This window comes from Aphelocoma coerulescens, assembly GCF_041296385.1.
Source record: "Aphelocoma coerulescens isolate FSJ_1873_10779 chromosome Z unlocalized genomic scaffold, UR_Acoe_1.0 ChrZ, whole genome shotgun sequence".
Taxonomy (NCBI): Eukaryota; Metazoa; Chordata; class Aves; order Passeriformes; family Corvidae; genus Aphelocoma; species Aphelocoma coerulescens.
The window spans coordinates 41,279,245-41,306,182 of NW_027184085.1; the positions used below are offsets into that span (position 1 = coordinate 41,279,245).

A 26,938-nucleotide genomic window follows, 5' to 3' on the forward strand; every position below is an offset into this window, starting at 1 on the left:
ACTTTAGCACACTTGTTTTCACTATGGTTACCTCATCTAGTATCTCTCATGCTAACACTCAAAAATTTTACATCTGATGTGATCTGTTCACCAATTGCTTTTCCTATCCCATATTGCTCCCCGCAGCTTTCCCTTGCCCCTAGCCCTGGCCAGTCCCTCGGGTTCTCCCTATTGGTTCCTGTACCCCAACTCCACCCCTGCAATCTGACAAAACCCCCTTGCGCCCAGATCACAGGGTCTCTCTGTCTCTGGGAGTTGCTCGGGCAAGATGTAACCGCTAAAGGTCCTCTGAAATCATTATGGAGAGACCCTTCTCGCCTCCTTTGCCGTCACTGTGTTGTGTGGAGCTGTCCGAAAATGACTACGGGAGGACAGAATGGCTGCCCTGCCCTAAGCAGCTCTGCTGAGCTCTCAGGGAAAGCTGCAGCTTGCTAAACTAAACCTAGCACTACAACAATCTGAGTTTGCTAAGTTCCACATACAAAAGCAATTAGTTCAGTTCATCCTTCAGACATTCATCTCACCATGATCATGATTACTGTCCCTAAATAGAATACACATCTCATGATTTCTCACTAGTTTGGCAAAACTCAACCACTGGTCCAGGTGTTCAGCTGCACATTCATTTCAATACAACTAAATATGATACTGTGCGATTTGCAGTTTATCAGCTGGCTTGAAGTAAGCTTAACAGTTAATAATTCCTAGAACAAAAGGTAAAAAGGAGCTGCTGTTAATACCTTCTCTGTTCTTTCATTTAACACAAGGAAAATGTCTTCTGTGAGTGAATTCTTACTAGACTAGTCAGTGACTTTCAAGGAAAATAGCTGGTGTTTATTAAAACTTCAGAGAGGCTGTCACAACTCTGGGTGAATTGCTCCTGTAATCAAGTCACCCAATTGCTTACTGTTGCAAAAGCACAAAACAAAACCACTGCACATTACACTTTCAAATCTGTTCTTAGCATGGGGAGAGAAGGTCAGTATTAGGTATAGTTTTTCTGGGTAATTCTTAAGGCTTAAATCAATCCCTTAGTAGCTACAATCCATTAGTGCTGGGCATACTCCTACATTATGCAGTCTGATGATGCAGACAGATTTGCTCCCACCTGCTGTGATTCATGCAGTCCAGTCAGATAATACAGTAGCATTATTCAACAAGCTGCAGCAAGGTAGTCTAATATTGGCCTTTCTGGCATTGCCTTCTAAAATACAGCCACATAATAAATATTTTTAGTATAAAAAAAGTCACATGAAAAATTATCTTACTGTTTGTTTGGTGATCTTCTTACACACAGAGCAAGTAGACAAAATGTGTTTATAGATTTAATTATATATAGACACACATGCACACACATGCTTTTCTCCCTCTCTACCTCTCTAGCCAATATAAAGAAGTTGCAGTTCATTTCCAAGGCTGTTTTTCCTCTTAGTGTATACAGCTATTCTGACTCCTACTATGCCTGCAGTTTTGCTTTAATTTGAATATACTTTGTAAAGATCAAGTAGCAAACTCTGCAGGTATCTTATGTAATTCATTTGTCTTCCTCATCACTATGCAACACTGCGTGATGGGAAAACTATGCACATATTTTGGCTTATTAATTAATATTGCTTCCCCTAATTCTCTCTTGAAAGTGTATTCCCATTGCAGAACGTCTGTGTCAGTATTTAGAGCATATCACACACTTCAGACTACCTCTTGAAATTAGCAAGAATATTAAACCAATTTTAATTTAATTAAAGACTGTGTTAGATTAAAAATACGCAGCAGTTAGGGATGCCATTTTTTTTCCCTCTTAATTTGGAGTCACATCACTTCAAAATCAGCATTTGATTCCATAAGACATTCGAGTGTACTTGACATGGAGATTGGTTCTGGTGTTCGTATGGTTAATCTGCTGAGTCGTGACTACTTGTAACTGTCAAGTTCTCTCCAAGGATAAATAATTAAAGCTTCTGGAAGAATAAGCACACAGGAAGCAGTGGAGATTGGATGTACGTAGGTGTTGAGGGCATTAATTTTTATCCAATCGCTGAATAAAAAGCACATTATTCATGCAACCTTGTTCATTCACTGCTACGTGACCTGCACCACAATAGAAGACTGCAGCATCCAGTGCTGAATTCAAGGCATTCAAGGCAACGAGGAAAGGACTCCAACAGTACCAGCACAGAAGAGCAAAATGCTACACTGTAGGTGTAGCATGCAGCCTTTGGTTAATGCTTTAGCTCTTATGACTAATGCTAGAATGACACAAAAATAATTTTTCTCATTGAATATTTTTCTTTGGATGCAGTAAAAATAGCAAATATTAGCCTTAAGGTAGAAGGACCTGTTCACTTTCTTTTCAGCATGTATCTCCCACGTGTCAATGACAACTATCAGATAAAAAAATCCCAACTCATAGCAAATAACGAATAAAAGAATTCATTAATTGGTGAAGCAAAACAAATGCAATACCTTGTAATATCTGTGGTACAAAACTTTTGACACAAAATGTTTCAATAAAGTGAATACTGAAAGGCGTAAAATCTACAAAGCAATTTTAGCTGTGAAGCTCAAAAAAGCCTGTTATAAGTTCCTGAGGGTTTTTAAAGCACAAGAACAACTCCCTGTTCCAAAATAGATTCCTCTGCCTTCACATTGCTATTCCTATCCCATGTTAACTCACTACAAATTCTATTTTGGCTTGATGCCTCATATGCGTGTTAACTAACTACTGTTAGATGTAATTGTTTATTTGCTTGATTATTTGTATACCACATACAAAGGTGAAACTCAAACAAGACTCTAGTGAAAAATCAACCCATAAATGCTAAAATTTTGGGTATCTATAAACATACATTAAGGTCCATGGTTACTGGAAAGCAAGGCACCTGCTAGAAGTGTTCATATCATCTCCCACAACTACCTACTCACTCTGGCATTTTTAAATACCAGATCAGTTACATCATTCTTAGTAGCAGATGTAACAGCTTCATATCTTATATCCAAGCACAGGCACAAAAGATTTTAACTTTCATTTATAATGAAAAATAATGATCTTTTAGAAAGGCTTGAAAGCTGCAGAATTCCCTAATGACAAATTCGGGTGCTTGAAATGTTATCAGAATAAAAACTCATTTTATTTTTACATAAAAACAGAACTCTCCACAGATTTCAAGCATACAGAAATGAGGGAAATTAATTAGTTTCTTATCACACACCCAAAAAGGAAACTGAAAAAGAACCAAAGGGGATTTAAAAATGAAAACCCCTGTTATTTAAATATATAAATAATAAAAATTTTAAATATATATATTATATATATAAAATGCTACACCTGCAGAAAAAAAAATGCATACACGTGAGAAAAAGAATTAAGGTCCTCACAGTAGGAAAAGAGAAAATCATATATGGGCAGTCAAGAAGTAGAAGAAGAAAATGAAAACAGAAATTTGGATATCTATTAATGGTTGTAATAGAACAAATTTAATTTAGAAGTAATTGGTTAATTTGAAAATAGTAAAGTCCTCAAGGAAACACATTAAACAATTAGTTGGAAAAACACAAAGTGTTTTATCCTACTGCCAGACTTAAAGTTTGGAGAACCTCTCAGAGCTGAGAATGGTCTTTTCAAAAGCATTGCTATCAGACAGACTTAGGAATCAGCATGAAAGTTTGGATAACAAACTCCTTCCCTCCACCTGCATTAAAGTTAAGGAGACCATTGCAGAGCATATGAAATATGACATTGAAAATGGCAAAGTTTGTCCTGCGTGCTCTTCATTGGTCAGACTCTTCACTGAAACTCTAGTACAAAAATTTATTGCTAGGACAGGACAGCATGAGATGTAATTAATCAAAAGAACATAAAATTGTCCTGTCTCCCAATGATGTAGTACTAATGATTACCATTGTTGTTAAACATTTGCCTTACATTTTGAAGGAAATTAATCAACATTGCAATAAATCATATTATATAATTAAACATTGTTAATGCTGGGAACCAAGATTACTGAGCTCCTAGGTAACGCCACATTTGTGTGATGTTAAGAACTGTGTGACATTGCTTGGGAGAAAATAGCTTTCCTAATGTCAATAAAGAATGTAATATAATCTCCCTCTGCCGTTTCAAAATTGAAAAATGATTAACTGGAATGGAAGAGTAACACAGGACTAATTCTCCATTTATCATGGCCAGGTCATAAAATGCTGGTCATATCCATGAAAGGTTCATTTCAGGGCTTAGCTCAAGAAATGTTAGTAACTTGGGAAAAGGGCACTGCTAATATTGCTGTAAGCCAGATTTTTTGGACTGCATATTTTATAGAAAAGAGAATATTCTCTCAATGTTCGTGGCATAGATAAAAAAAAGAAAGATAAAGATTTTCAATTTTAAAAAGCTGGCTAAGATCCCATGGCTTTTAAAATTCACTATTGCCATATGTGGTATTTGTGAAAATTCAATTCCTAGATATCAAGAGGTGGACCAACATAAGTCTTTTCTGAGCAACAAATAAAGGTGATGAATGAAAACTATGAATGTTTGCTTGGAAAGTTCAGATATGCCAATGAGAATTCAATGTGTTTAAAATAGCCACAGAAAGCCATCTCAAGTATAATTATGGAATCTCAGCAGAAATGCAACGTGTCCATAAACAGTACAACTGTTTTTATCCCACCCATATATAGCACATGTTTCTGACACGTTAATATGCAGATTGCAGGTGGGAGTTTCTAGGTTCAAAGCTAGTTTTTCCACTGAGTGGCATGTTCCCAAAATTCATTTTCAACCCACCTAATTTTAGGCACTTAGTGGAGGGGCTAAAGTTAGAAACCAAGTCATCCTAAACTCTCTCTACAGGCTATGGAAAGATAGTGACTAAGGGCTGGTAAGATTTTAGTGCAGCTGAATTACATCTAGTGAATGCCTGTTCAGTATTCAGACTGAAGCTATCTGCTTATTAGCAGATCAAATGTTTGAATATTGTTCAGAACAAACAAATTCCATCATTAAATGAGCTGTATACTTTCTCCCCTTATTCAGTCTTCTCAATAGCTAGTTCTATGAACAGCAACTTGCTGGCCTTTCAATCATCATTCTTTCTCTTTTTATTATCTTCCTAAAGAGATAATTCTTCCTCCTTTCTACTCTTGCTTCCTTAGGTAGCAAATAAGTAAAATCTAGTCCCTAACATAGTAGCACAACAGAGTTGGGTTATTTTTGTAACTACAGGTGAATGAGCAACTTGCCCACCTAATGGCTTAGATTACTTTAAAATTATCTGTAGCTCCTAAATACTTTGATTAGTGTTCAATAATTTTTTATTCTCACAACTAAAACCTCTGCTGGAAGCCCGGGAAGGTATCATTATTTATCAATTTTACTCTAAAAAACAAGATCTCTGACAAAGAACATGTCACAGTTAAATAATTTTATAGGATGAAACAGTAAGTATTGGAAAATGGTAATAGGAAAAGTAAGGGCATTTATTGCCTTTTGCATTTCATACTAAAAATGTGAATACAGGAAACCATATAGTCAGTGTATATAATGTAATGATACATTTTCCAAGCCAAATATAGTTGACTAAATCAAGGCAGAAACATGGGCTGCAACTACAAAAATAGAACAAAGGAAATGTGGGGGAAAAAACCCAACAAACTCAAATGTACTTGAATTTTAAATATCTTTTTATATAATTATCTTCTAATTACTAAGTTACAAAACATACTTATTAAAACATTTGTTTCAGAAAAATAAAAAACCCCAAAAGGACATATATCCTGAGACAAAAAAAATATTCCTACAGTTTCAGTTCTACATGCCATCATAGCCACTCAGAAATCTATCTGTACAGCCTTCTTCATTACCAGTTTTGATATTCTAGGAAGTCCATACATAAGATACTCCAGGTATTTACCTTGCATATTAAAGTATTTGTCATGCATGCAATATACTAGCTTTCATTTGGAAAAAAAAAAATCAAGAAACTTCTCCTTTGTTATTGCATCCTATGAGAATCTGAAAGGCAACTCCACAATCAGTCTTGCAGCAGACCTTTTTTTACCTATGCAGGGCCCCAGTACATTTACTGGAATTAATTGTGGATATATACTGATACTATAAACACTATTATAAACACTTCAGAAGAGGTACTGTATTTTCTTACTTTCATTGTGAGAAGATAGCAAAACTTCTGGAAGTGAAGTAATACATGAAAGAATAAGTTAATTAATAAACACACATTTCATGCAATTATAAAATGGAATGATATTTCAGTTCTCTTGTGAAACTTTTACTGCTCACTATTCCCTCAGATAGGATATGCTTCACAGAATAATCTAAGACAAAGATCAGGACCAAGTAAATACTATGCAACTCTCATTTACAATGTTTTTAAGGAGTCAGTTAAGTTCAGTGAAGCCCATTAATTAATAATATGGAAAATAGAGCAAGATTACAGGAATTTTTCTCACCTGCTTTATAAGGCTTGTTTTAAACTCAGCAAAACAAAATGTCTAGATTCATTTAAAACCAAACTGAAATCCTGCTACCATTATCTTCCTTCTAATTCTCATCATCTTCACTATTCATATTTCAGTGACATATGTCATGCACCATATCAACAGTATAGAAGGCATTACATGAAAACAGAAAGAAAAAAAGAAAACACCCACACACACAAAACAAAAAAAAACCAACCAAAAAAAAAACACCATAGAAACTTTGCAGTCAAAGAAAATCCTATGCAGCTAAACACTCTTGAAAGGATACCTGAAATGTATGGAAAATAGTGAGGAAGTAAATGCACATTTTGACCTCTAGGCTAAAAAATGAACATATTCACTCTTATGATGTGTACATACTCTTTAGTATACCACTGAGAGAAATTCACAGACATCTAAGAATGCAAGGAATTTATACACATAACCCATCTCAAATCATGAATCTTCTTTCTACACTAAAAAAAGTATGCTAATATTTCATACATACACCAAAGCTGGGACTTAATACTCACTACTGTGTTTAACAGGAGAATACAGAGTATCTGCAGGAACAGAATTAAAGCTGTGTTTTTCCTGATTTTAAATGGAGGAGGAGAATTTCATTCAAAAAGCCTTTTCTGTCCCTGGCAGTTATTTGCACTGGGAAAGTACTAGACAGTTGCCTTCCCAGCTAATAGGTCCTGAGATGATGGTTGCATGTGTGACTGCAGTGGAGGACTCCTGATTGAATTACTAAAGAGAATTTGATCTCCTCCCCACTCATATTTCAAGCTGCAGAAAGAGGCATCCTCCAATTACAAACAGGGCAGATTGAGATGCAACAATTGAATGGTAAGGAACAATCAGTCATAGATCTCACTCAGAGTGCCACAAATATGACATTCAACCATCTCAAAGAAACTGTGCTCACGCTTACCAGATGCTAACACATCCACTTCATTTAGTTTTGCCTTCTGCACAGTGAAAAATATTGTAATTTTGTAGTAATTACTGTCAAACTCACAGTTCTAATTATATTCTGCCATTTTAAAGTGCTTGCATATGCATTTAATGCTTCCAAAGATGTCACCCTAAATACTGACATTTTCTGTTCATTCACAGAAGATATACAGCATTAATAGCCAATGCAACAGCACTTTAATGTAAAACAAATCACCAAGGAAAGTAAGGTTCAAGCAAACACTTTTGCATTTCAAAACTGAGGTACACCTACATATTTATATTTGCATTGTTGCAAAATACCCAGCTTTTTCCTTTTAGTCTGCTTCATGCAGAAGCAGAACTCTGACACCACCAAAATGCACGTTGAAGAACTACTGAGTTTAGATTAAGCTTCAGGCTCTCCTCTTCTATCTTTATTTTGGTCACCATAAAAGTGAGCCAAACACAAGGGCAAAAATAATTTGATCCTCTTACTGTCTAAATTCTCTTACGCTTTGAATTACCATAGTAGAGTAGGTTCAACATTTGGTTACTCGATTGTACAATCCGTATTGCAATTTATATACTCTCTAAAAAAACTTCATCTTGAACAACAGTTGGAGCAAAACACATCCTTATCCTGTAACAAGTTGAAACCGGAATATACAAAATATTCCCTACTGATGAAACCATATGTCTTCATCTAACATGTTGTATTTATAAAAGCTCAATCATATGATTGACTATATTAAAAAAAGGCAACACATTTTAACATATTTAAGGCGTTACTACCTGACTTATCTCCTGGAAGCTTCACAAAATTCACATTTTGCAAGGTACTCTGAAACAGGACAAAGTGCTGTATTTCATCAGTCATGAGGAATATGTGCTTTGGAAAATATGTGTAAAGTATGGATTTGTTTAAGCATCTCTATCAGTCTTCAACTGATTGGTGAGGAGCCTTGCTACTACTTCCTACTCTTCAGGAAGACCTTTTCCCTCCTGCATCCCACATCTCCAGTAAGGAGCTGACTGCATTGGCAAACCAATTCTATGACAATGTTAAACTGCCACATTCCTAATTCCTACATTCAGTCCAGTGGCTCTGTTTTAATTTTACCTTTTCAGAAAGTACAATATTGAACACCCTGAAGGTTAATTTTTTTCCACTTTTCCAGATATTGGGTTGAGGGCTTAAATAAGGGGATATAGCTTCAAGTTAATTAAAGGCTGTCATTTGTTGTTGCTAATTTGTGGTAATTGGCTTTGGTTATGTACTGATTAAATAAATGAGAGCACATGTTTAACTAACAGATGATACATTACAGGACTATTTCCTTTAATTTATCATCAATCATATGGAGCATTTTTTATAACAGGTTTATTTTAGCATTATGCCATTCCAAAATTCTTCTCTCAAGTCTTTTTTCTCCTCTTGTGGCTCCATATGCTGATTGAAAAAATGTTAAAAGGTACCATGGTAACGCTTGCTATGCTATAAGACATATTGAAGAAAGTTTTCAGACTCCTCAGGCATAACTAAGACATTAAAAAAATGCACAAAAATGTCAGAAAAATACTCCAGAGATATAGTGCTAGTATCCAGAGATACTATTTTGAGATTTCATAGACTTGTTAATTATATATATATTTTACATTAAGAAATTATAATACACAGAGAGTGGAAAAATTCCTAATGAAAGCCAATTTGGTATTTCACAGATGCAACATATTTTGTGACTTAAAATACAGTTCCAGTGCTCTCAAAGTGTGAACTGGCAATTTTGAAGTCTAAACTTCATTGTGTAGCATCCAACTACCAACATCAATGATCAATGTCATTAAAAAAGAAATGGTACACATAAGGATTAGTTTTGAGGGACAACAGGTTAATCTGGCTGCAAATTCAAAAGCACATACTGGTTTTGTCTTTATGAAAGTCTGCCTCTCTCATCAAAGACCTAAATGACCAACAAGCTACACTGTTTAGACTGCTCTTGTTCCCTTAAAAATCAGACTAACCCGATCTTCACTGGGGGCTCCCTTGCAGCAGCACAGATTAGTAGCTTATATCAAGCAGGAGAAAACAGCAGGATCAAGCCAGAGCACCAATCCCATATGCAGCCTTTCTTCTCACAAGAAAAAGCACACGTCTAAATCCATACTATGCTTGCACATTTCTGCCAGCTGGAGCCCATGGAGAAAGGGCTCTAACTCCTGCCTTCAGGCTGGATAATAGTCTGAGTTCACACTTACTATTTAATTTTCTTTCAATTGCCAAACCACCCCACATATGATACTAATATATAATAGTAATAACACAGCAGTGTCTTCTGCATTTTTGCAATAGGACTCATTTCAGATTTGTTTTGCATTAGGCATATGTACAAAATGGTGGACCTGACAACACAACACCTCTGAAATCCATTTCTTCTTAAATGAAATGAAATGTTTCCTATCTGTCAAGTCTCAAACTCCAAGTATAACACTATCTACCCAAAGCAAAGTAATTTTTGTAAGGAGATTGTGTAACACTGAACCAAAAAAATAAAGTGACTTCATCTCAAGCAACAGTTAGTTTACGTAATGTCCGGAAACACACCTTCCCCCCCTTACTCCTCTTTTTATTTCTTGTATCTTCCCAAAACAGATTTTTAAGTCCAAAACCAAGGTACATTCTCAAAGCTGTATACATTTTATGGCTTCTTTAAAAAGTACTGTTCCAGATTTATAGCCTTACCAGACTGCAGGTGCAAACCAAGAACAGTTACAACATCTAACACGGTTCTTTCTGCATACAGCTGTAGGATTTGATAGTAAAGTTATACTCTGTAGGAAAGCTAAATATACCAAAGACCTATCAATGATCTTAATATATCAATTTATAAGGTAATTTATTTGCCTTATGTGAGGTAAGTAAATAAGGTAATTTATGAGGAGCCTGAAAGGGGAACCTCTGACCAGGTTTTAATGTGTGGCAACTGTGTGTCGCACATTGCAGTTCAGTAAAAATGTGTCTGCCATTTCCACACCCACTGTCGTTTCCATAGAAGATAAATTTATGACACATTTTGGCCAGTCTTTGGTCTGTGGCATACAGGAATGGAGAACCCAGGATGCATTCTGGCAGGCACATCCCACAGGCATAGATATACACACAGTTCCACAGTGCAGATTCAGTTGAAAATGTGAATCAAGCTTACACATCCCCACCCCTCCGCCTGTCAAACACTTGCACTACAGTAGTTATGTTACCAAGCACCTCATTCCAGAAAGCATGTAAAGGGACAAATTAGAGTATTTTTTTCTGTCTTCACAAAGAATCAAGCTATTGTTTCCCACAGCCTTTAATGCTTCATCTAAAATTAAAATCAACATGGCCAGCAGTAAGTAAAGGGATTTTATTTTTTAAATAGACAATCCATAAAGTCTGAACTACCAGCAGTATTTTGATAATCTGTGCATCATATAACCTCTGTCCTGAGGCTGAAGGCAGGGAGAGTCATGAGGGTTCTAGCTCTGTGCTGTACAGCTGGTAGCATGAGTGGGACCAGTGGGTCAAAAGTGGCATTGTTGTGCCAGAAATGCAGGCGATTCCAGCATCACAAAAGGGAGGTTGAGTTGGAAAAATGGCTGGGGGAGAAGGGGAATGGAAATCCCTCTAGCTACCTCTGTAAGCTGGCACAAAGTTCTGGCAGGGTTTGAATTTACAGTAAAAGACAAAAAAGGAGGCATTACAGACATGACAGTTCTAAGATACAGCTGAAAAAGGTGAGTGTCAGGGAAAAGCAAGGACCAACAGCTCCCTAAGGGAAGGAGTGCTGGGACTCCAGTGTGTGACACAGACAGCAGGTTTAGGGTCCTGGGCCAGGCACAGGCATGCCTGTGACACAGAGGGAACTGCAGCTCAGGCCAGACCCAGCTAGAAGCAGTTCCTGCAGGCTAGGCTTGACCCCAGCACATTCTACCCATGGTGCTGCCTGGGAGCCTCTTCCCACCACTGTCACCAGTGGGAAGGGGTCATCAGAAACTGACTCAGCCACCACAATCAAGTCCACACAAAGGGAGTCGTGCTCCCACGACTCACAGACCATGATGGAAACACCAGAAAACACCACTGTATACAAGAATTGTTTCCAAAGTTGCAGTCAGTCCATGCTTTGAACCTCTGATAAAAAGATTATGCCCCAAAATAAAAGTTTTACAAAATTATTTTCAAAAAAGCAGTAGCCCCAAGGCCTAATATTTTGAGCCTGCATGCCTCTCTTACAGTGATGATAGGTTCCTGGAAGGAACACCAAGGTGCAGGAGCTGCACTACCAGACTAAGCCAGCAGAACCTTGCAGTTTGGTGTGCTCCAGCATGAAGGAAAGTTCACAACATGCATCTAGTTATCAACAGTGGAATAAGATGTAAAACTACTTGAAAAATATTATTAAACAAAACATGTGCTGACATTCCATTGTTCACTTGCATCTTAGTCCAAAATCTGCTGAGATGGCTAAAGACTTTTCACTGATTTCAATCAAGTTCATATGAATAGTTAAGAGGTGGGAAGGGAAAATCCCATTTTTAGCACATCTGCAAGATGGCAAAACAGGATCTGAGTCAGTATCCATGACAACACCACTAATATTCCACTAAAAACACAAAACGGCATTAAGTTTTAATACCACTAAAGCAAGATGAATCAGTTTGCCTGTGTTTCTCTTCTATGAATTTGCTGAACTTTTTCTTTTTTTTTTTTTAAAGGTAAGCCTGTGAATGCATGCAAGTAATGATCTACAATTCAAGTATGGCCAAGGAAGACTTCAATGAAGGATATTCTTAGGAAAACTAATAGTTTAGGGCAGAGGCAATCCCTTTCATAACAGAAAGGGATACTGCTGTAAAAACAGGAGAACATTTCAAACTGAGCATATTTCCAATATATACCATTTCTAGAGGTGAAGTTATCTGAGGAAGGCTCATTTCGTATCAGGTTTGTAAGACAGCCCCATGAACAAATGTCCTGAATGAAATGCAGAGGTTAATTTGATGTACATTTTTAGTCTGAGAAGGAGGAAAGACAGATTCTGACAAAATGTATTTCCAGGTAGAATCTTCTTCCCATCTATGTTTTAACTGTTAAATTATTTTCTGTATAGATACTGCATGATAATGCACAATGGAAGTTTAACTGATGGATGTTTTTCTTTACATGATTGACTAAAAAGTGGATGGAAGGTGGAAGGAAGTGTTGAGCACTAAGAAACTAAAAATATGTATACTTAATTGTGAACTATAAGAAAGGTTTACCTGCCAAGACAAAATCAAAGTTTTGTGTGCCCCCTGCAATAGATGACTTTTCAATATCTAAAATAAAGAAAGAGGGGAATCACCAGGAACTCTTGAAGTAGAGACATATAAGCAGGGAAATAAACAGAAAATAAAAATATAGAATTAGCTTGCAAAATGCAGGATCCAAAATCATGGGGAAGAATTCAAATAGCTACTCAGTGCAAGGCAAATATTTTGAAATAGGCCAAGCTGAAAGTGACCATTGGAGAAGAACAAATTAGATGAGTTTCCTTAAAGCAAAGCAACAGACTGACTGAAGTTCTGGGATAATAACTCTTACAGGAACAGAAAGAATGAGATAACCATAAATGACTGACAAAATCACTTTAGGAACAGTGTATCTCATACAGCACATGTTTATCCCACAGAAAACTGGTAAGTACTGCTGTGAACATAAGGAAGATGGTCATAATAAATATAAACCATTTAGCTCATTCATTGGATCAGGGATAGGACTACATATCCAAGAAAGATACTTAAAATCCAAAAAGACAAAGGAAAAATTCAGGCTGGGGAAAATACAAAAAAATGAGTTTATGTAAGCAGAATTAACTGTTCCCAAAGTTTCTGAAAATTAAGTTTTGTTTAATGCCAATAAAATAAAGGATTGATTCAAAATGCCAGGAAAAACTGACACTAATTAAATGTGTTGCATTTCATCCCAGTTCTGCCAGTGGTCCAAAAAGATCACAGCCCTGGGCCTGACTCATCACTGAAGCTTTCGTGCCACACACAGAATGGAGAAGGGAAGGGAAAATCTGTCACTTGTGTAGGTGGCTCCACAAAATGGGGAAACCCTGCTGTCTGACAGGAAGACATTTTACATTTTTTATGGTAATGGGGTGGGAACTCTGGTCCTTGATGTTCATTTTATGACATTTAGATCCTTCTGCCTTCCAAACCTTTGTAAATGTTCCCACACTGTGACACAGGTAATAAGCACAAGAATTGCTATTCTTTGAGATGAAAATGTAGGTGTTCCCTGCCCATTATCTTCAAAAATTCTGTTATCATCCAGTCTTCTTCAAATGGGAGTACACCAATTAATGCTGCCTTAACCAAAACCTGCAAGTACTGGCTTTGAAAGATAAGCTTGTCATTTACCATGAGATCAGTGAGCCCTCCAGTGGCTATTCTAAACCTTTAATTGTAACAATAACCATAAGAAAAAATATTTGTATGTATGTGGATTATTCAGATTACACTTCATTTCATTTGTATTCTGTCATCTTCTATTACTTTAACTAAACAACACTTTAGGCAACCTTTATAATACTTGCAAACAGATCTATTTTCAGCTCACAAACACTTTCACTCCTGTGCATGTACAAAATTTTTAAGTGATACATTTTAAACATTTCAGTAACTTCACAAAAGTCAATGAGCAATATTTATGTAAGGGGAGGGAATACTGATGCATTGGGCTCAAAATCAAAATCTTAGCCTATAATTCTGTAGGATATAAACCATATCTCTTGAAACTACAAACATCTGGGACAATTAATAAATATTCACAGGCCTTTTCAATGTAAAACCCAGCACATGGCAGATTTAGCATAAATAAAAAATGCCTCTTCTCATAAAGGAACTTGTTCAGCCATGGAACTCCTTGCAACAAAGTAATGTGGAGAGAAGGTATTTGGCCCAAAGATGACCTGAAAATTCATGAAGCAAAAATCCATATGGGCAAAGAAATCTCTCATCAGAATCTAGTCTAAGATGGGAACGTGTCATCACATACTTTTCTGACTCTTACACTTTTCCATTACAGAAGGTAACCACTACACGAAGCTGCTTGGCTAAAAGGATCTTTCCTCAGTTCAAACACTGACATATTAAAGTTTAAGTAAAACCTTACTCAAAGTATTTAAACACTGTATGAAAAATATCCAGTAACTGAAGAACTCTCCACTACAGAGCTTTTGCCCTTGATCTACTTTAAGACACTGTCATGTTGCACAGCTTCCAGGAAAAATCGGAGCAGGACTGTGCCTCATTTGACAGAATCTTCTTCTGCTTGATTCTCCAGTTATTATACAGTATCATCCTGAATTTGTTATATGAGCATTGGTTGCTATGGAAATCATCTGCTAAATTCTGCATTATTGATTTTGTTTAACATGGGAGTTGAATCATAAGAACCATTATGGTTGGCAAAGACCTTCAAGATCATTGAGTCCGATGTTTGACAGAAGTTGATGTTTTCAACTAAACCACAGAACTAAGTGCCATGTCCAGTTGTTTCTCGAACAGCTCCAGGTTTGGTGACTTCACCACCTCCCTGGGCAGCCCATTCCAATGGCTTGACAACCCTTTCCATGAAGAAATTCTTCCTGGTGTCCAACCTGAACCTCACCTAGCACAGTTTGAGCCTAGGTCCTCTTCTCCTGTCACTGGTTGCCTGGGAGAAGAGGCTGACCCCTACCTGGCTACACCGCCCCTGTGAGGCAGTTCTAGAGAAGGATAAGGCCTCCCCTGAGCCTCCAGGCTAAACAATTTCAGCTCCCTCAGTGGCTCCTCACAGGACTTGTGCTCCAGACCCTTCACCAGCTCTCCCCTGAACATGTTCCAGCACCACAGTGTCTTTCTTGTTGTGAGGGGCCCAGAACTGGACACACAATTCAAGGTGTGGCCTCACCAGTGCCAAGTTCAGGGGGCCATCCCTGCCCTGGTCCTGCTGGCCACACTATTGCTGATACAGGCCAGGATGACATTGGCCTTGGCCACGTGGGCACAGCTGGCCCCTGTTCAGCCACTGTCAAACAGTACCCCCACATCCTTTTCCAGCCATTCTGCCCCCAGCCAGTAGCACTGCCGGGAGTTCAGACACAAGGACCCATCACTTCACCTTGTTGAACCTCATGGAATTGGCCTCTGCCCATCAACCTAGCCTTGTCCTCTGCAGAGCCTTCCTGCAGATCCCTCTGCAGAGCCTTCCTACCCTCCAGAGGATCAACACTCCTGCCCACTTTGGTGTCACCTACAAACTTACTGAGGGTGCATTCAATCCCCTCATCCAGACCATTGATAAAGACGTTAAACAGGAGTGGCACCAATACTGAGGCCTTGGGAACCCCACTTACTGACAGGCCACCAACTGGGCATAACTCCATTCGCCACCACTCTCTGGGTCCGGTCTTTGCTTTAACTCAGCAAAGAGAGCCCCTGTCCAAGCCATGGGCTGCCAGCTTTTCCAGGAGAATGCTCTGGGAGACAGTACCAAAGCCTTTGCTGAAGTCTAGGTAGTCCAGGTAGCATCCACACTATTTCCCTCCTCCACTGGGCAGGCCACCTAGTCAAAAAAGGAGATGAGGTTGGTCAAGCAGGACCTCCCTTTCCTAAACCCACACTGGGTAGGCCCAATCCCCTGGTTATTCTGTATGTGCTGTGTGATGGCACTCAAGATAATCTGTTTCATAACCTTCCCAGGCCTGTATTTCCTGGATCCTCCTTCCAACCCTTCCTGTAGATGGACATCACACTGGCCAACCTCCAGTTGTCTGGGGCCTCCCTGGTTAACCAGGACTGATGATAAATGATGGAAAGTGGCTTGGTGAGCTCTTCCTCCACTCCCTCAGTATGCCTTGGTGAATCCCATCCAGTCCCATACACTTGTGATTGTCCAAGTGGCATTAACTACTTCCTCCTGGATTGCACGGGTCTATCCTGCTCTCCATACCTGTCTACCAGGGCTGGCTGCCCTGAGGATAACTGGACCTTCTGTTAATAACTGAGGCAAAGATGCCATCAAGCAACCCAGCCTTTTCCTCTTCCTTGGTGACAATTTTCCCCCCAAATCAAATAAATGATGAAGATTTTCCTTGGGTCTCTTTTAAGTTGTTAATGTATTTATTAAAAAAGTTTTTATTATCTTTCAAAGGCCAGAATGAGTTCTAGCTGAGCTCTTGCCTTTCTAATCTTCTCTCTACATGACCTAACAACACTGTTGTACTTTGCCTGAGTTGCCTGCCCCATCTTCCAAAGGTCATAAAATCTCTTTTATTCCGTGAGTTCCAGTAGAAGTTTCTTCTTCAGTCAGGCTGGTCTTCTTCCCTGCCAGCTCACCTTTTAGCAAATAGGGAGAACCTGCTCCTGTGCCTTTTAAGATTTCCTCCTTAAAGCAGATCCAGACTTCCTGGAACCCTTTGTTACTAAGTACTGTTTCCCAAGTGACTTACTGAACCAGTGTCCTCAACAGGCCAAAGTCTGCCCTCAGGAAGTTCAAAGCAGAGGTTCTGTTGATCCCCTTACTTTTTTGACCAAGAATAGAGAAACTCCATCATTCCATGGTCAATGTGCCCAAGATGGCCTCTGACCACCACTTCTCCCACAGCCCTTCTCTGTAAACAGCAGGTCTGGCAGGGCATGCCCTGGTAGGCTCCCTTACAAGCTGTGTCAGGAAGTTACCTTCCACACTCTCCAGGAACCTCCTAGACCTCTCCACTGTGCTGTGCTTCCAGCAGACACCTGGCAAGTTAAAATCTGCCACAAGAACAAGAGCTAGAGGTCATGAAACATCCACTGATAGAACACTTCTTTCTGGTTGGGTGGCCTGTAACAGACTGCCAGCAGGATCTCTGCCTTGCTGGCCATCCTTCTGATCATCACCACAGGCACTCAGCCTCATCCCCACTGTCCCTGAGCTCTGTACAGAGGAAACCCTCCCCAGTGCACAGAGCCACCCCATGGCCTCTCCTTCCTTGCGTGTCTCTTCTGAAGAGCTTGTAGCCATCCACTGCAGCACCCCAGTCATCCCACCACATTTCCATGATGATAACTGGCAGCTTCCTGCTGCCAACAGCTTCCATTGTTTGTTACCCGTGCTGGGTGCACTGGAGCACTTCAGCTGGGCTGTCAATGTCAGACACAACAGTGGCATGTCACCCCAGGCTCATAAGTGTCACTTTTTAGATCTAAGCTGTAGTCTTTTGAGTAGGTTCTGATCACTACTTCCACAAGAAGATTCATAAAAACAGAATGAGAGAATTCAATCTCAATGAAATGACACAGATCAACAATAGCCTCCAAGCTCTGCAAGGATCTGAGTGGATCAGAAACATTCTGTATTTCTATACTCATCTGCAAGCTGGGCTCTTTTATGACTTGGGAATAATTTATTTAAGAATCTATTCAAGGACACCTTCAAAATGAAATTCTTCAACCAGCATAGGTAGTGCAAGGAGCATGCATCATAACTGGCTCTATTTGACAAGTGAGTTTATCCTCTCTGAGGGCAATCCTCAGTGATTCAACTGGATTATTTTCAACACTTACATTGTTTTATTCACAGTCAGCTAGACCATCAAAACATAGCATCATTTTTAGTCTCTCCACAATGTTGTGCGAACCGAAACAAAACAAAAAGAATCTGTCTTCTGCTTTTACTAAGGGGATGTTAATTAGCACACAAATAACACTTACGATAAAGTCCATCAAATTAAGTAAGGCAGTAAATTCAAATTTAACTATCTAAATTGAGGTAAATTCTGAAGATCAAACCTTCAGAGACAAATACTGTTAATATTACACAAACAAGCAGCCTGAGAGTGCTTTGAGGACTACTAGTGTTGGGGAATACTAGGCAAACACCATATGAAGCCAGCAAATGAAATCAACGAATAAAAAATTAACCTGACTGAATATAAGAACTATGTGAAGCTGGTTTTCTATTGACTCATGATTTGTGGCTTTACAGCCTCAGAAAGCATGTGCACCAAACGCTGAGAGATATTGACCCCTAAAGCATTTATGCAAAGCTTTTTTTCCCATGTAGATTCTCTGTCCAATAAAATGCAAGTTTAACTGTAACATCATCCCCCATCAGAGTTCTTCTGCTCTATTTGTCTGCCTGTTATCATGAAACCTGCAAAAATTTACCAGCATTTGTCTTAAGTTTGACCAAACAAGCCAACAGGTTCAAAAGCTAGTTGAGGATCAAAACTCATGAAAAGTACAATTGTGTAAGCCTTGCTTCCATAAGAAACAATGAAAATATGAAACCACAGATAACAGTTCATCAATATGTGCTATGAATGTGATTCACATTCAAATTACTCAAAAGTTATTAACTGTGTATATGATTATGACTCATGAAGACAGTACAAAAGGTTCCTTGACTCTGATCTTGCTGTTCTATTCAGAAAAATACATTCAAGAACCTGACATTAGTGTTTTATAAGGACATGTTTGAAAACTGAAGCACAGTAAAAGTACATATAACTTATTTTTTTTTAAATGTCTCACAGAACTGAACAGGAAAAGCTGCAGAGAATTTTAATCAGAGACTGCTATGCACAACACAGATGGGAAATTTTGCATCTCCCCCTTCTGACAAAAAACACAGAAAATGTTTTCATGTACTATAACTTACATCCTGAACTCTGCATATGCCATAGTTAAGGTGCACATAGGTCCTTCATTGTAACACTTTTATTTATCATAGCCTACACATCTCTGGATGCCCTTAGTCACAAGCAAACAGCTTACATCGAGGATTTAAATCTGCTCCTGTCTGGATACACAAAACTATCCCCCACAATAATTTTCATAGTCCATCTTTAGTTCTAAAGAGCCTCTGTGCTGACTACAGTCATGCTGTTCTCATACAGAGTGCAGAATACTAGTGCTCAATTTTATACGTGCCTGTGTTACAGGTACAGGAGACAGAGAGGGAAGCTCAAGAATATTCTCTTCGTGTTCTGCCATTTTATCTTGTGTTTCAACAGCAACTTAATGACAGCTGCTGCCCTAATCAGACAGGTCTCTGAGCAGGAGCTTACATTCCAGTTGAGCAGCTTGCTCACATTTCTCCTAACATACCTACACCCCTAAGGCGCTGTGGAATATTTTTTAGTCTGTGCTATGGCAAACTTCTTTGATAAATGCTTTAATATGTGCCTTCAACATGCTGAGGCAAGAGTGTATGATAAAGCTTCTCAGCAGCTTTTCTATTCCATAAATATGGGTATTTGTGGTTTCATTCACTTCTGACCTGGTTCAGAAGCTTTGGAGTGAGGATTCAATTCATCTCTTGATAACCTTAATCTTAATTCTTAAAACTAACTTCTCTGAATATAAAAAAATATAACAATTAAAATTAAAACGTCATCCTAGAGCACTGAAGAGAAAAAAATTACTTTTGTTCTACACTCAGTGTTTGCAAAAGTTACAGTGGGAAAGCATAACTAACACAACCATAAAAAGCAGGCCTCAAAGAAACCACTGATCAGGGACAGGATCAGCTTGACCTAAAACATTACTGCAGAAAGCATTTTTTTCTGAAATGTTCTAAGATTTAAATTATGTACTGGTAGAAAATGTTTCCTAAGGTCTAGCACAAAGCTGCCCTGACAAAGTTCAAGCATTTTTCTTCTCTCCACACTGTGTACAGAACAGTTTATTCCCTTCTTTGCAATGTGACTGACACAGCCTTTGTGTGTAACAGTATCCTGAAGACAATGATGAAGAGCCCTGTTTCACACAGTACCACACAGTGTGGCTGAGGCTGGACCTCTGGAGGGAGGTCATGTGGTCTGACAGCCCTGCTCAAGCAGGGTCACCTACAGCCCATTGCCCAAAATCACATCCAGACAGCTTTGGAAGGTCTCCAAAGCTGGAGACTACAGCAGCTCTCTGCCAGTGCCCCATCTGCCTCACAGTAAAGAAGGCTTCCTGGTGTTCATGAGGAACATCCCATGTTTCAGTTTGTGCCCACTGTCTCTGGTCCTTTCACTGGGCACCACTGCAATGAGCCTGGTTCTGTTCTTCTTTGCACCCTGTCTTTAGGTTTTCACATACAGGTTCTCATCTTTGTAGCCCTTCATTGAACTCTCCCTAGCAGCTCCATCCTTCTCTTCAGGGAGCCTAAAGCTGGGCTCCAGCAGAGGCCTCACTTGTTCTGTATGGAGGGGCAGGATCACCTCCCCCAGCCTGCTGGCAACAGTCATCCTACTGCAGCCCTGGGCACTGCTAGACATCCTTGCTGCAAGGAGACAGTGCTGGCTCACATTCAGCTTGGTGTTCATCAGCATTCCCAAGTCCTTTTCTGGAAAACACATCTCCAGCTGGAGGGGTCCCACCATGTACTGGTGCCTGTGGTTGTTCCCCGCCCCAGTGCAGGACTTTGCTCTTCCACTTGTTGTTCCTTGTTCCCCTCGTTCTCCTTAACTTCATGAAAGTCCTCTCAGCCTATTTCTGCAGTTCCTTGATCTGGCAGCACAAGCCTGCAGTTTCTCAGTAACTCCTCCCAGCTAGGTGTCACCTGCAAACTTGCTGGGAGTACACTCTGCCCCACTGTGCAAGTCATTAATGACGATGTTGAAAAGGCTCAGGCCCAGTTTTGACCCCTGGGACACACATCTACTTACTGGTCTCTTGTGTCATATGTCACCATGCTCTGGGCCCAGTCATTCACCTGAGGTCATTGTCTGCACAGCCAGTCTATACATCAACTGCTTCTCTTTGAAGGTATTACCCACAGTCAAAAGCCTTACTGAAGTCTACAAAAACAATGACTGCTGTCCCCCTGGCTCTTTAACAAGTTGGTCAAGAGCATGATATTGCCTTGCTGAATGCATACTGACTACTCCTGATGCCTTCTCATTGTTCATCTGGAAATGATTCTCAAGCTTAATTATTCAACAGGTTTAACCATTTAGCAAGCTCACTGTTTTTTTCCCAGTAATTTTACAAATTATATCCCTAACACTACTATTCTCATTTTAGGAAAAGGATAGCAAATTAATAGTAGAACTTAGCAAGTTCCTGGTACTGTTGGCATTATTTATCATCCTCCAGAGTTTTAAAGTCCTGTCTGGAAAAAGAACTGATGAAAGGAGAAGCTGAAATGACACTCCAGTATTAAAGAAGTAACCCTGGGTTACTAAAACCAATATGTTCATTTTTTAGCTCCACCAGGTGCCTGACAAACAGACTTGGTCAGTCCTAAGGAACAGGGATTTTCAAATTAATCAGAAGAATCTCAAATATGATTGCATAGATATCTAAGAATAATTTTGATCCTCTTCAAAATTATTATTAGGTATGAGTACTTGCAACAGAAGGAAAAGTTGCTTTAAAGGGACTCCAGGTTTTCACTTCGGAATGAGCTCAATGGAGAAAGGCTTACACATAGTCTTACATAAAGGTCAATTTTCTCTCATGTTCAATATGCATGAGATAAGCAGAAAGCTTATAAAGAAAACAAGGAGACAAAATGTCTTTCATCCAGTAGAACCCATCATGGTGGTTTAATCTTTTTTCTCCATTACTACACAATGACATTCCTAACAGAAATCATTGTGTATGTTCTGCCTCAGGTATTTAAAAATAACAGTTGTGCTGCCTGAAATAAGGCTAAAAAACTCCAAACCTCTCTGTTTTGAATAATCAACCAAAACTTCAGAAAACTTTCAGGTGGTTTGTACTTTTACAATTATACTGGAATAGATATTCCTTTGTTACATTGATGCCATGAAGATTTTTGCCTGTTCTTTTATATCCCTGTTATATCTTTTTTCAATTTCTGTAGTCTTAGTGCTTTTTGCCTACATTCTTGGACTTGTTTGTTCAGCTAGGAGACGAAACATTTTAAAAGCTTCGTAAGTAGAAGATAGTGTGCCCCAGACCCCAAGGTCCTCTCCAGAACACATTCTGTAAACTAAGATAGAACCATCCATGGGAAGGTTCCTTAGGGAGGGGGGCTCATTCAAGCCACTCATTTGGGAATTTTTTTATAGATATGCTAATTAGTAAGACCTATAATGTTACACCAGATCTTTTGGGGGCGTGCATTGTGGTACGCACTGAGGTGCATTCGACCTGGACGTGGTCCACCTAAAGATCCTTAAAATAAATACCAAGCTAAAATCCCTTTTTCCCTTCTAACCATGTTTCACTCTTGATTTTAAGACCAGGAAAAAGCATCAACATGAGTTTCACACATTTAACTGTATCAGTTCAAAAACACTGACTTCATTTTGCCTGTAAATGACCTGTGCCCAACAAGCTCTAATATGCAGTCCAATTATGAGAAAAATATTACTGCTAGATTATGATAAGCACTCCCTTTAATGATTATATGGTGTGAAACTGGCTTAAACTTTATTGTTTAAGACAAGCTGCAGTGCCAAGCAGAAACAATGCTGCTAAAAAAATCATCCCTATTACCCACGCATGTGTATCTGCAGTCATGCATCACATGGCTTTGGTTGTTTTTTTCCTCTATCAGAACTGTTTTCAGACACATGCATTACATAACCCCGGGCAGTACCCACGTTTCTGGCAGCACCATGGAAGCAGAAACTTCTTGAAAGACTTATGTCCTTTTTCTGCAGAGGCCCAGCAGGGAGAGGAGAGAGCAGCACACCACACACAGGGGGCATGGACCCTGAGGGGAAATTTAGGTTTGACGTTAAGAAACTCTTTACTGCGAGGGCGTGAAGCACTGAACAGGCTGCTCGGGGGAGGCTGTGCGTGCCCCATCTCGGGGCGTGTTCAGGGCCAGGTTGGATGCGGCTGAGCAACCTGGTCTGGTGAAAGGTGTCCCTCCCTGTCCATGGTGGGTGGTTGGAACTACATAATCTTTAGGGCCCCTTCCAAGTCCTCACCACTCTATGGCTCTATGATTCTATGAAAACAACCGTGAGATTGCGCTTTCTGGCCACGTTCCCACCGCCCTTATCTCATCCCGCAGGGCAGAAACAGCACGCGTATCTGGGGAGCTGCAACGCCTCTTAGCAGACCCTAGCGGCCTGCTACGCACGTATTCCCAGGGAAGCGTTTGATGGTTTGTTTCACTGGGTAAGGGTGTCTGCAAACTGAAATCCTGTCCGCAGTTCCCACCCTGCTCTGGGCACACCTGCACCCCGCGTTTTATGTGTTTTCACCCTGAGCAAGTACGACCGACACTGCGGCCACTCCCGATAGCTGCAGCCCAGGGCACCATGGGCTTACAGTAGCTACCCGGCAGGCCGGGGCCAGCAGACTTTTAACGTGAACGCGACGCTTTGTTAAGAGGACGAGGCGTCTCTCGCTCGCTACCCTGAAAGAAGCAGGCCCCCGGACACCGGGGACCAAGCCGAGCCGGGCCCCTCCAAGTCGTGCAGGGCAGGGCAAGGTACGGCAAGGCCGGACTGAGCTGGGCCGGGCCGAGTCAGGCACCGCAAAGCAGTGACGGCGAGCGCCAGAGCGAGCCACGCATGCGCGGGCCCGGCCGTCCCGCCGCACGCTCGAGAAACCGCTGGAGGGGCCCGCGCCCGCCCCGGCCGCCGCTGGCCAATCACGGCGCGTCCGCGCCTCTTCCCCCACCCGCCCCGGCCCCCCCTCGCGCGGGCGCCGCCGCTCTGCCCGACCGCCACCGCCCGTTACGTAACGCTGCCCCGCCCGCCGCCGCTGCCGGGGATTGGTTGGGAGCGGCGAGCGCGCGAGTCACGCGGCGGCGGGCTCGGGTGGGGCGCGGCGGCGCTGCACGCGATTGGCCGGCCCCAGCGAGAGCCAATGGGAGCCGAGCCGCTGGATTCAAACGTTGCGGGGCGCGGAAGGGGGCAGTTAGAGCGCGAGGTGTTCGTGAGGGGCTCGCCAGAGGCTTGTGCTGCTGCTCCAGCCTGTGCTGCTGCCCGCCATGGCCTACAAGCAGATCTACTATTCTGATAAGTACTTTGACGAGCAGTACGAGTACCGGTAAGAGGCTGCGGGAGAGTGCAGGAGGGCTAGCTGAATAGATTGGGAAGAGCCACTCCCTAGGAGGGCCGCTGAGGCAGACGCTTCGGCCGAGCTGTGCGGACTGTTCTCAGGGAATGAGGGCTCCGCCGGGGGAATGGAGCCAGCGAGGGCGCAAGGCCAGGGGGGAGGGGCTGTGCCGAGCTTCCCCATGGGGGGCTTTCCGCGTGGCTTTGAACTGGCTGGAAGAAGGGGGTGGGTGACCCAGTGCTGTTTTCGGCTGGTCCGGACCGCTGGGCAAGGGGCCACAGGGTGATGGCGGAGGGGCGGCACTCTCTGCGCGACTCCAGGGAGGGGGTTGTGGCAGAGCCTGGGATGGGGCAGCGTCGGCCCCTGCCGACGAGGGACTGTTGAAGTTTAACTCCCTAAGCTTACTTGAAAGCGGTATCTAAAATCTTTTAGAAGTCCAAAGTTCCTGTTTTTCAAGTAGCTGATACGGCAGCTTGTTGCTAGGAGCGCATGCTTCTCTGACTGTAGCGACATTGAATTTCTTCTAAAAGGCAGATTGGCTTCCAGTATGCAGTTGCTTTACAGCTATAACGTTTAATACTCGTAAATAATTTTAAACTAGATTATGGGACGGGTGTCATAATCAAATTCACGCCAAGACACTGTACCCTTGTTTTCTTCATAGGGAAAATGAGTATTCATAACCTGCTTACTGTCTTTCAGTGCAGATCTGTTCTCGTTTTCTAGTGTACATTATGTTGTGTGTGTGTTTAATAATTAAACCTCTCCAGACATGTGATGCTGCCACGAGAACTTTCAAAACAAGTGCCAAAATCTCATCTGATGTCTGAAGAAGAGTGGAGACGACTTGGTGTTCAGCAGAGTCTTGGCTGGGTTCACTATATGATCCATGAGCCAGGTGAGCACATCTGAACAGAATTAGACAAACGAAAAAGTCAAATATCACTTACCTGGTGCTGAGTTGAAGTATGTGATGCATAACTCCTACTGTGGGATCCATTTGGAGTTCACTACTGAATGTTTAGACTCTCCTTGCTATTTTAGTCCATTGCCAACAAAGGCAATGTAATCTTTATTTTCAACCTTCACATCCTGCTTCCAGACTTGCAAAATGCAAGTCTTGTCCTACATGTGTATTGTTTAACTGTAGAGAAAAACTACCAGACTGGAAAGTGTTCCTGCCTCTGCCCATAGAAACAGGCTTTTTGTGAGTTCTTAAATAACATGGGTATGCAGTGACTGAATCAAAGTTAATGTAGCAGCATATCTTTAAATCATAAAGCTGACACACCTACTTTTACTTTCCATGAGGCATTTAGAATTAAGAAGATCGATAATAATGTAAGCTGGCTGTATTAACCGAAGTGGATTTTGTTGGTGTTTGATATGTACCTAACAGACAGGATCAGCAGTTTGTTAGTCTAAGTTACAGTAGCAGAGGCTATCAAATAGTCTAATGTAAAGAGACATTATAAAATACTCTGTATTTCCCCAGTACTTCCCTCCTACAGAAGTTTATGATACTGCCAGCATTGGGTATAAAATAAATAGCTTGACTGTTGCACGGGTACTGCCGACTTGGTCTGTTAATATTGCATGTGGGGCCATATTTGGGCTTACTAATTATTTATTTGAAACTAAGCTTCAGCTATCATTCAAAATTAAAGAAATCCCTTTAATTGAGACTTGGACAAACTGACACTTCTTTCAACTTTTCTTTCTGCAGAACCACATATTCTGCTCTTCAGAAGACCTCTTCCAAAGGATGAGCAGAAATAAGCCATCACCTCTTGAATCTTCTGGAACTATGTATATGAGTGTATATATGTTGGTAGTATTCAGTGAATACTTTGAATTTACAAAACATGCATCCAAACCTGTGCATGAGCTGTATTATTCACAGCAACAAAGCTCAGTCAAATGCAATTCCAAGTAGGCTGCTATGATGTTCAAAGAGTGATGACTTTACTGTTAATGTAAGTGCCTCTCTGACTTAAATTGTGTTAATGTTTGTGTTGCTTGTTCTAATTAGCTCATCACTTGTTAATGTTCTGTAACTTTTGCACTCATATATTCTGCTGTAGTGTAGTATGTTCAAATCCAGTAGTTCAACTGTTTAGTAGTAAGTAGGCTTAAGAAATAAACTATTTTTAATGTTCTATGAAACTTAAATGTCTGGAGTTGTAATTTATTGGACAAAACAAATATTCATTGTCTAACATTTTTTTAAGAGTACCTACTTCAAAAAAACAAAAATAATTTGGTGAACCTATTCAATGATTGCTTGTTATAAGCTTAGGGTTGAGTAGTATTCAGTATTTCAAAGAGCTGTTTTTATGCTTCTTTGTTTGCCAATACCACTCAATTTTCTATCACAAGGTTTTTACGCTGGGGTTTTAAGCCTGCTCTTCCTGTCTCGCATCCAAACTGTCACTGTGGCATCTTGGGACTCGGTAGTTACAGCCGTACAACCACACCTTTTTTTTTTTTTTTT

At 40.5% G+C, this 26,938-nt stretch overlaps 1 protein-coding gene across 1 annotated transcript; it reads left to right on the top strand.

Moving 5' to 3' along the window:
• Positions 1–24,282: 24,282 nt before the first annotated feature.
• On the top strand, positions 24,283–26,610 carry CKS2 (CDC28 protein kinase regulatory subunit 2). The gene is made up of 3 exons (XM_069001177.1): positions 24,283–24,435; positions 25,215–25,342; positions 26,171–26,610. Exons 1-3 carry the CDS (start codon positions 24,377–24,379, stop codon positions 26,221–26,223), a joined length of 240 nt encoding a protein of 79 aa, XP_068857278.1. The 5' UTR covers positions 24,283–24,376; the 3' UTR covers positions 26,224–26,610.
• The last annotated feature ends 328 nt before the right edge of the window (positions 26,611–26,938 follow it).

Coding starts and splice junctions, on each gene's coding strand:
- CKS2 (XM_069001177.1), top strand. CDS start 24,377: ATGGCCTACAAGCAGATCTACTATTCTGATAAGTACTTTGACGAGCAG. Junction 24,436..25,214: donor GACGAGCAGTACGAGTACCG/GTAAGAGGCTGC, acceptor AAACCTCTCCAG/ACATGTGATGCTGCCACGAG. Junction 25,343..26,170: donor CTATATGATCCATGAGCCAG/GTGAGCACATCT, acceptor TTCTTTCTGCAG/AACCACATATTCTGCTCTTC.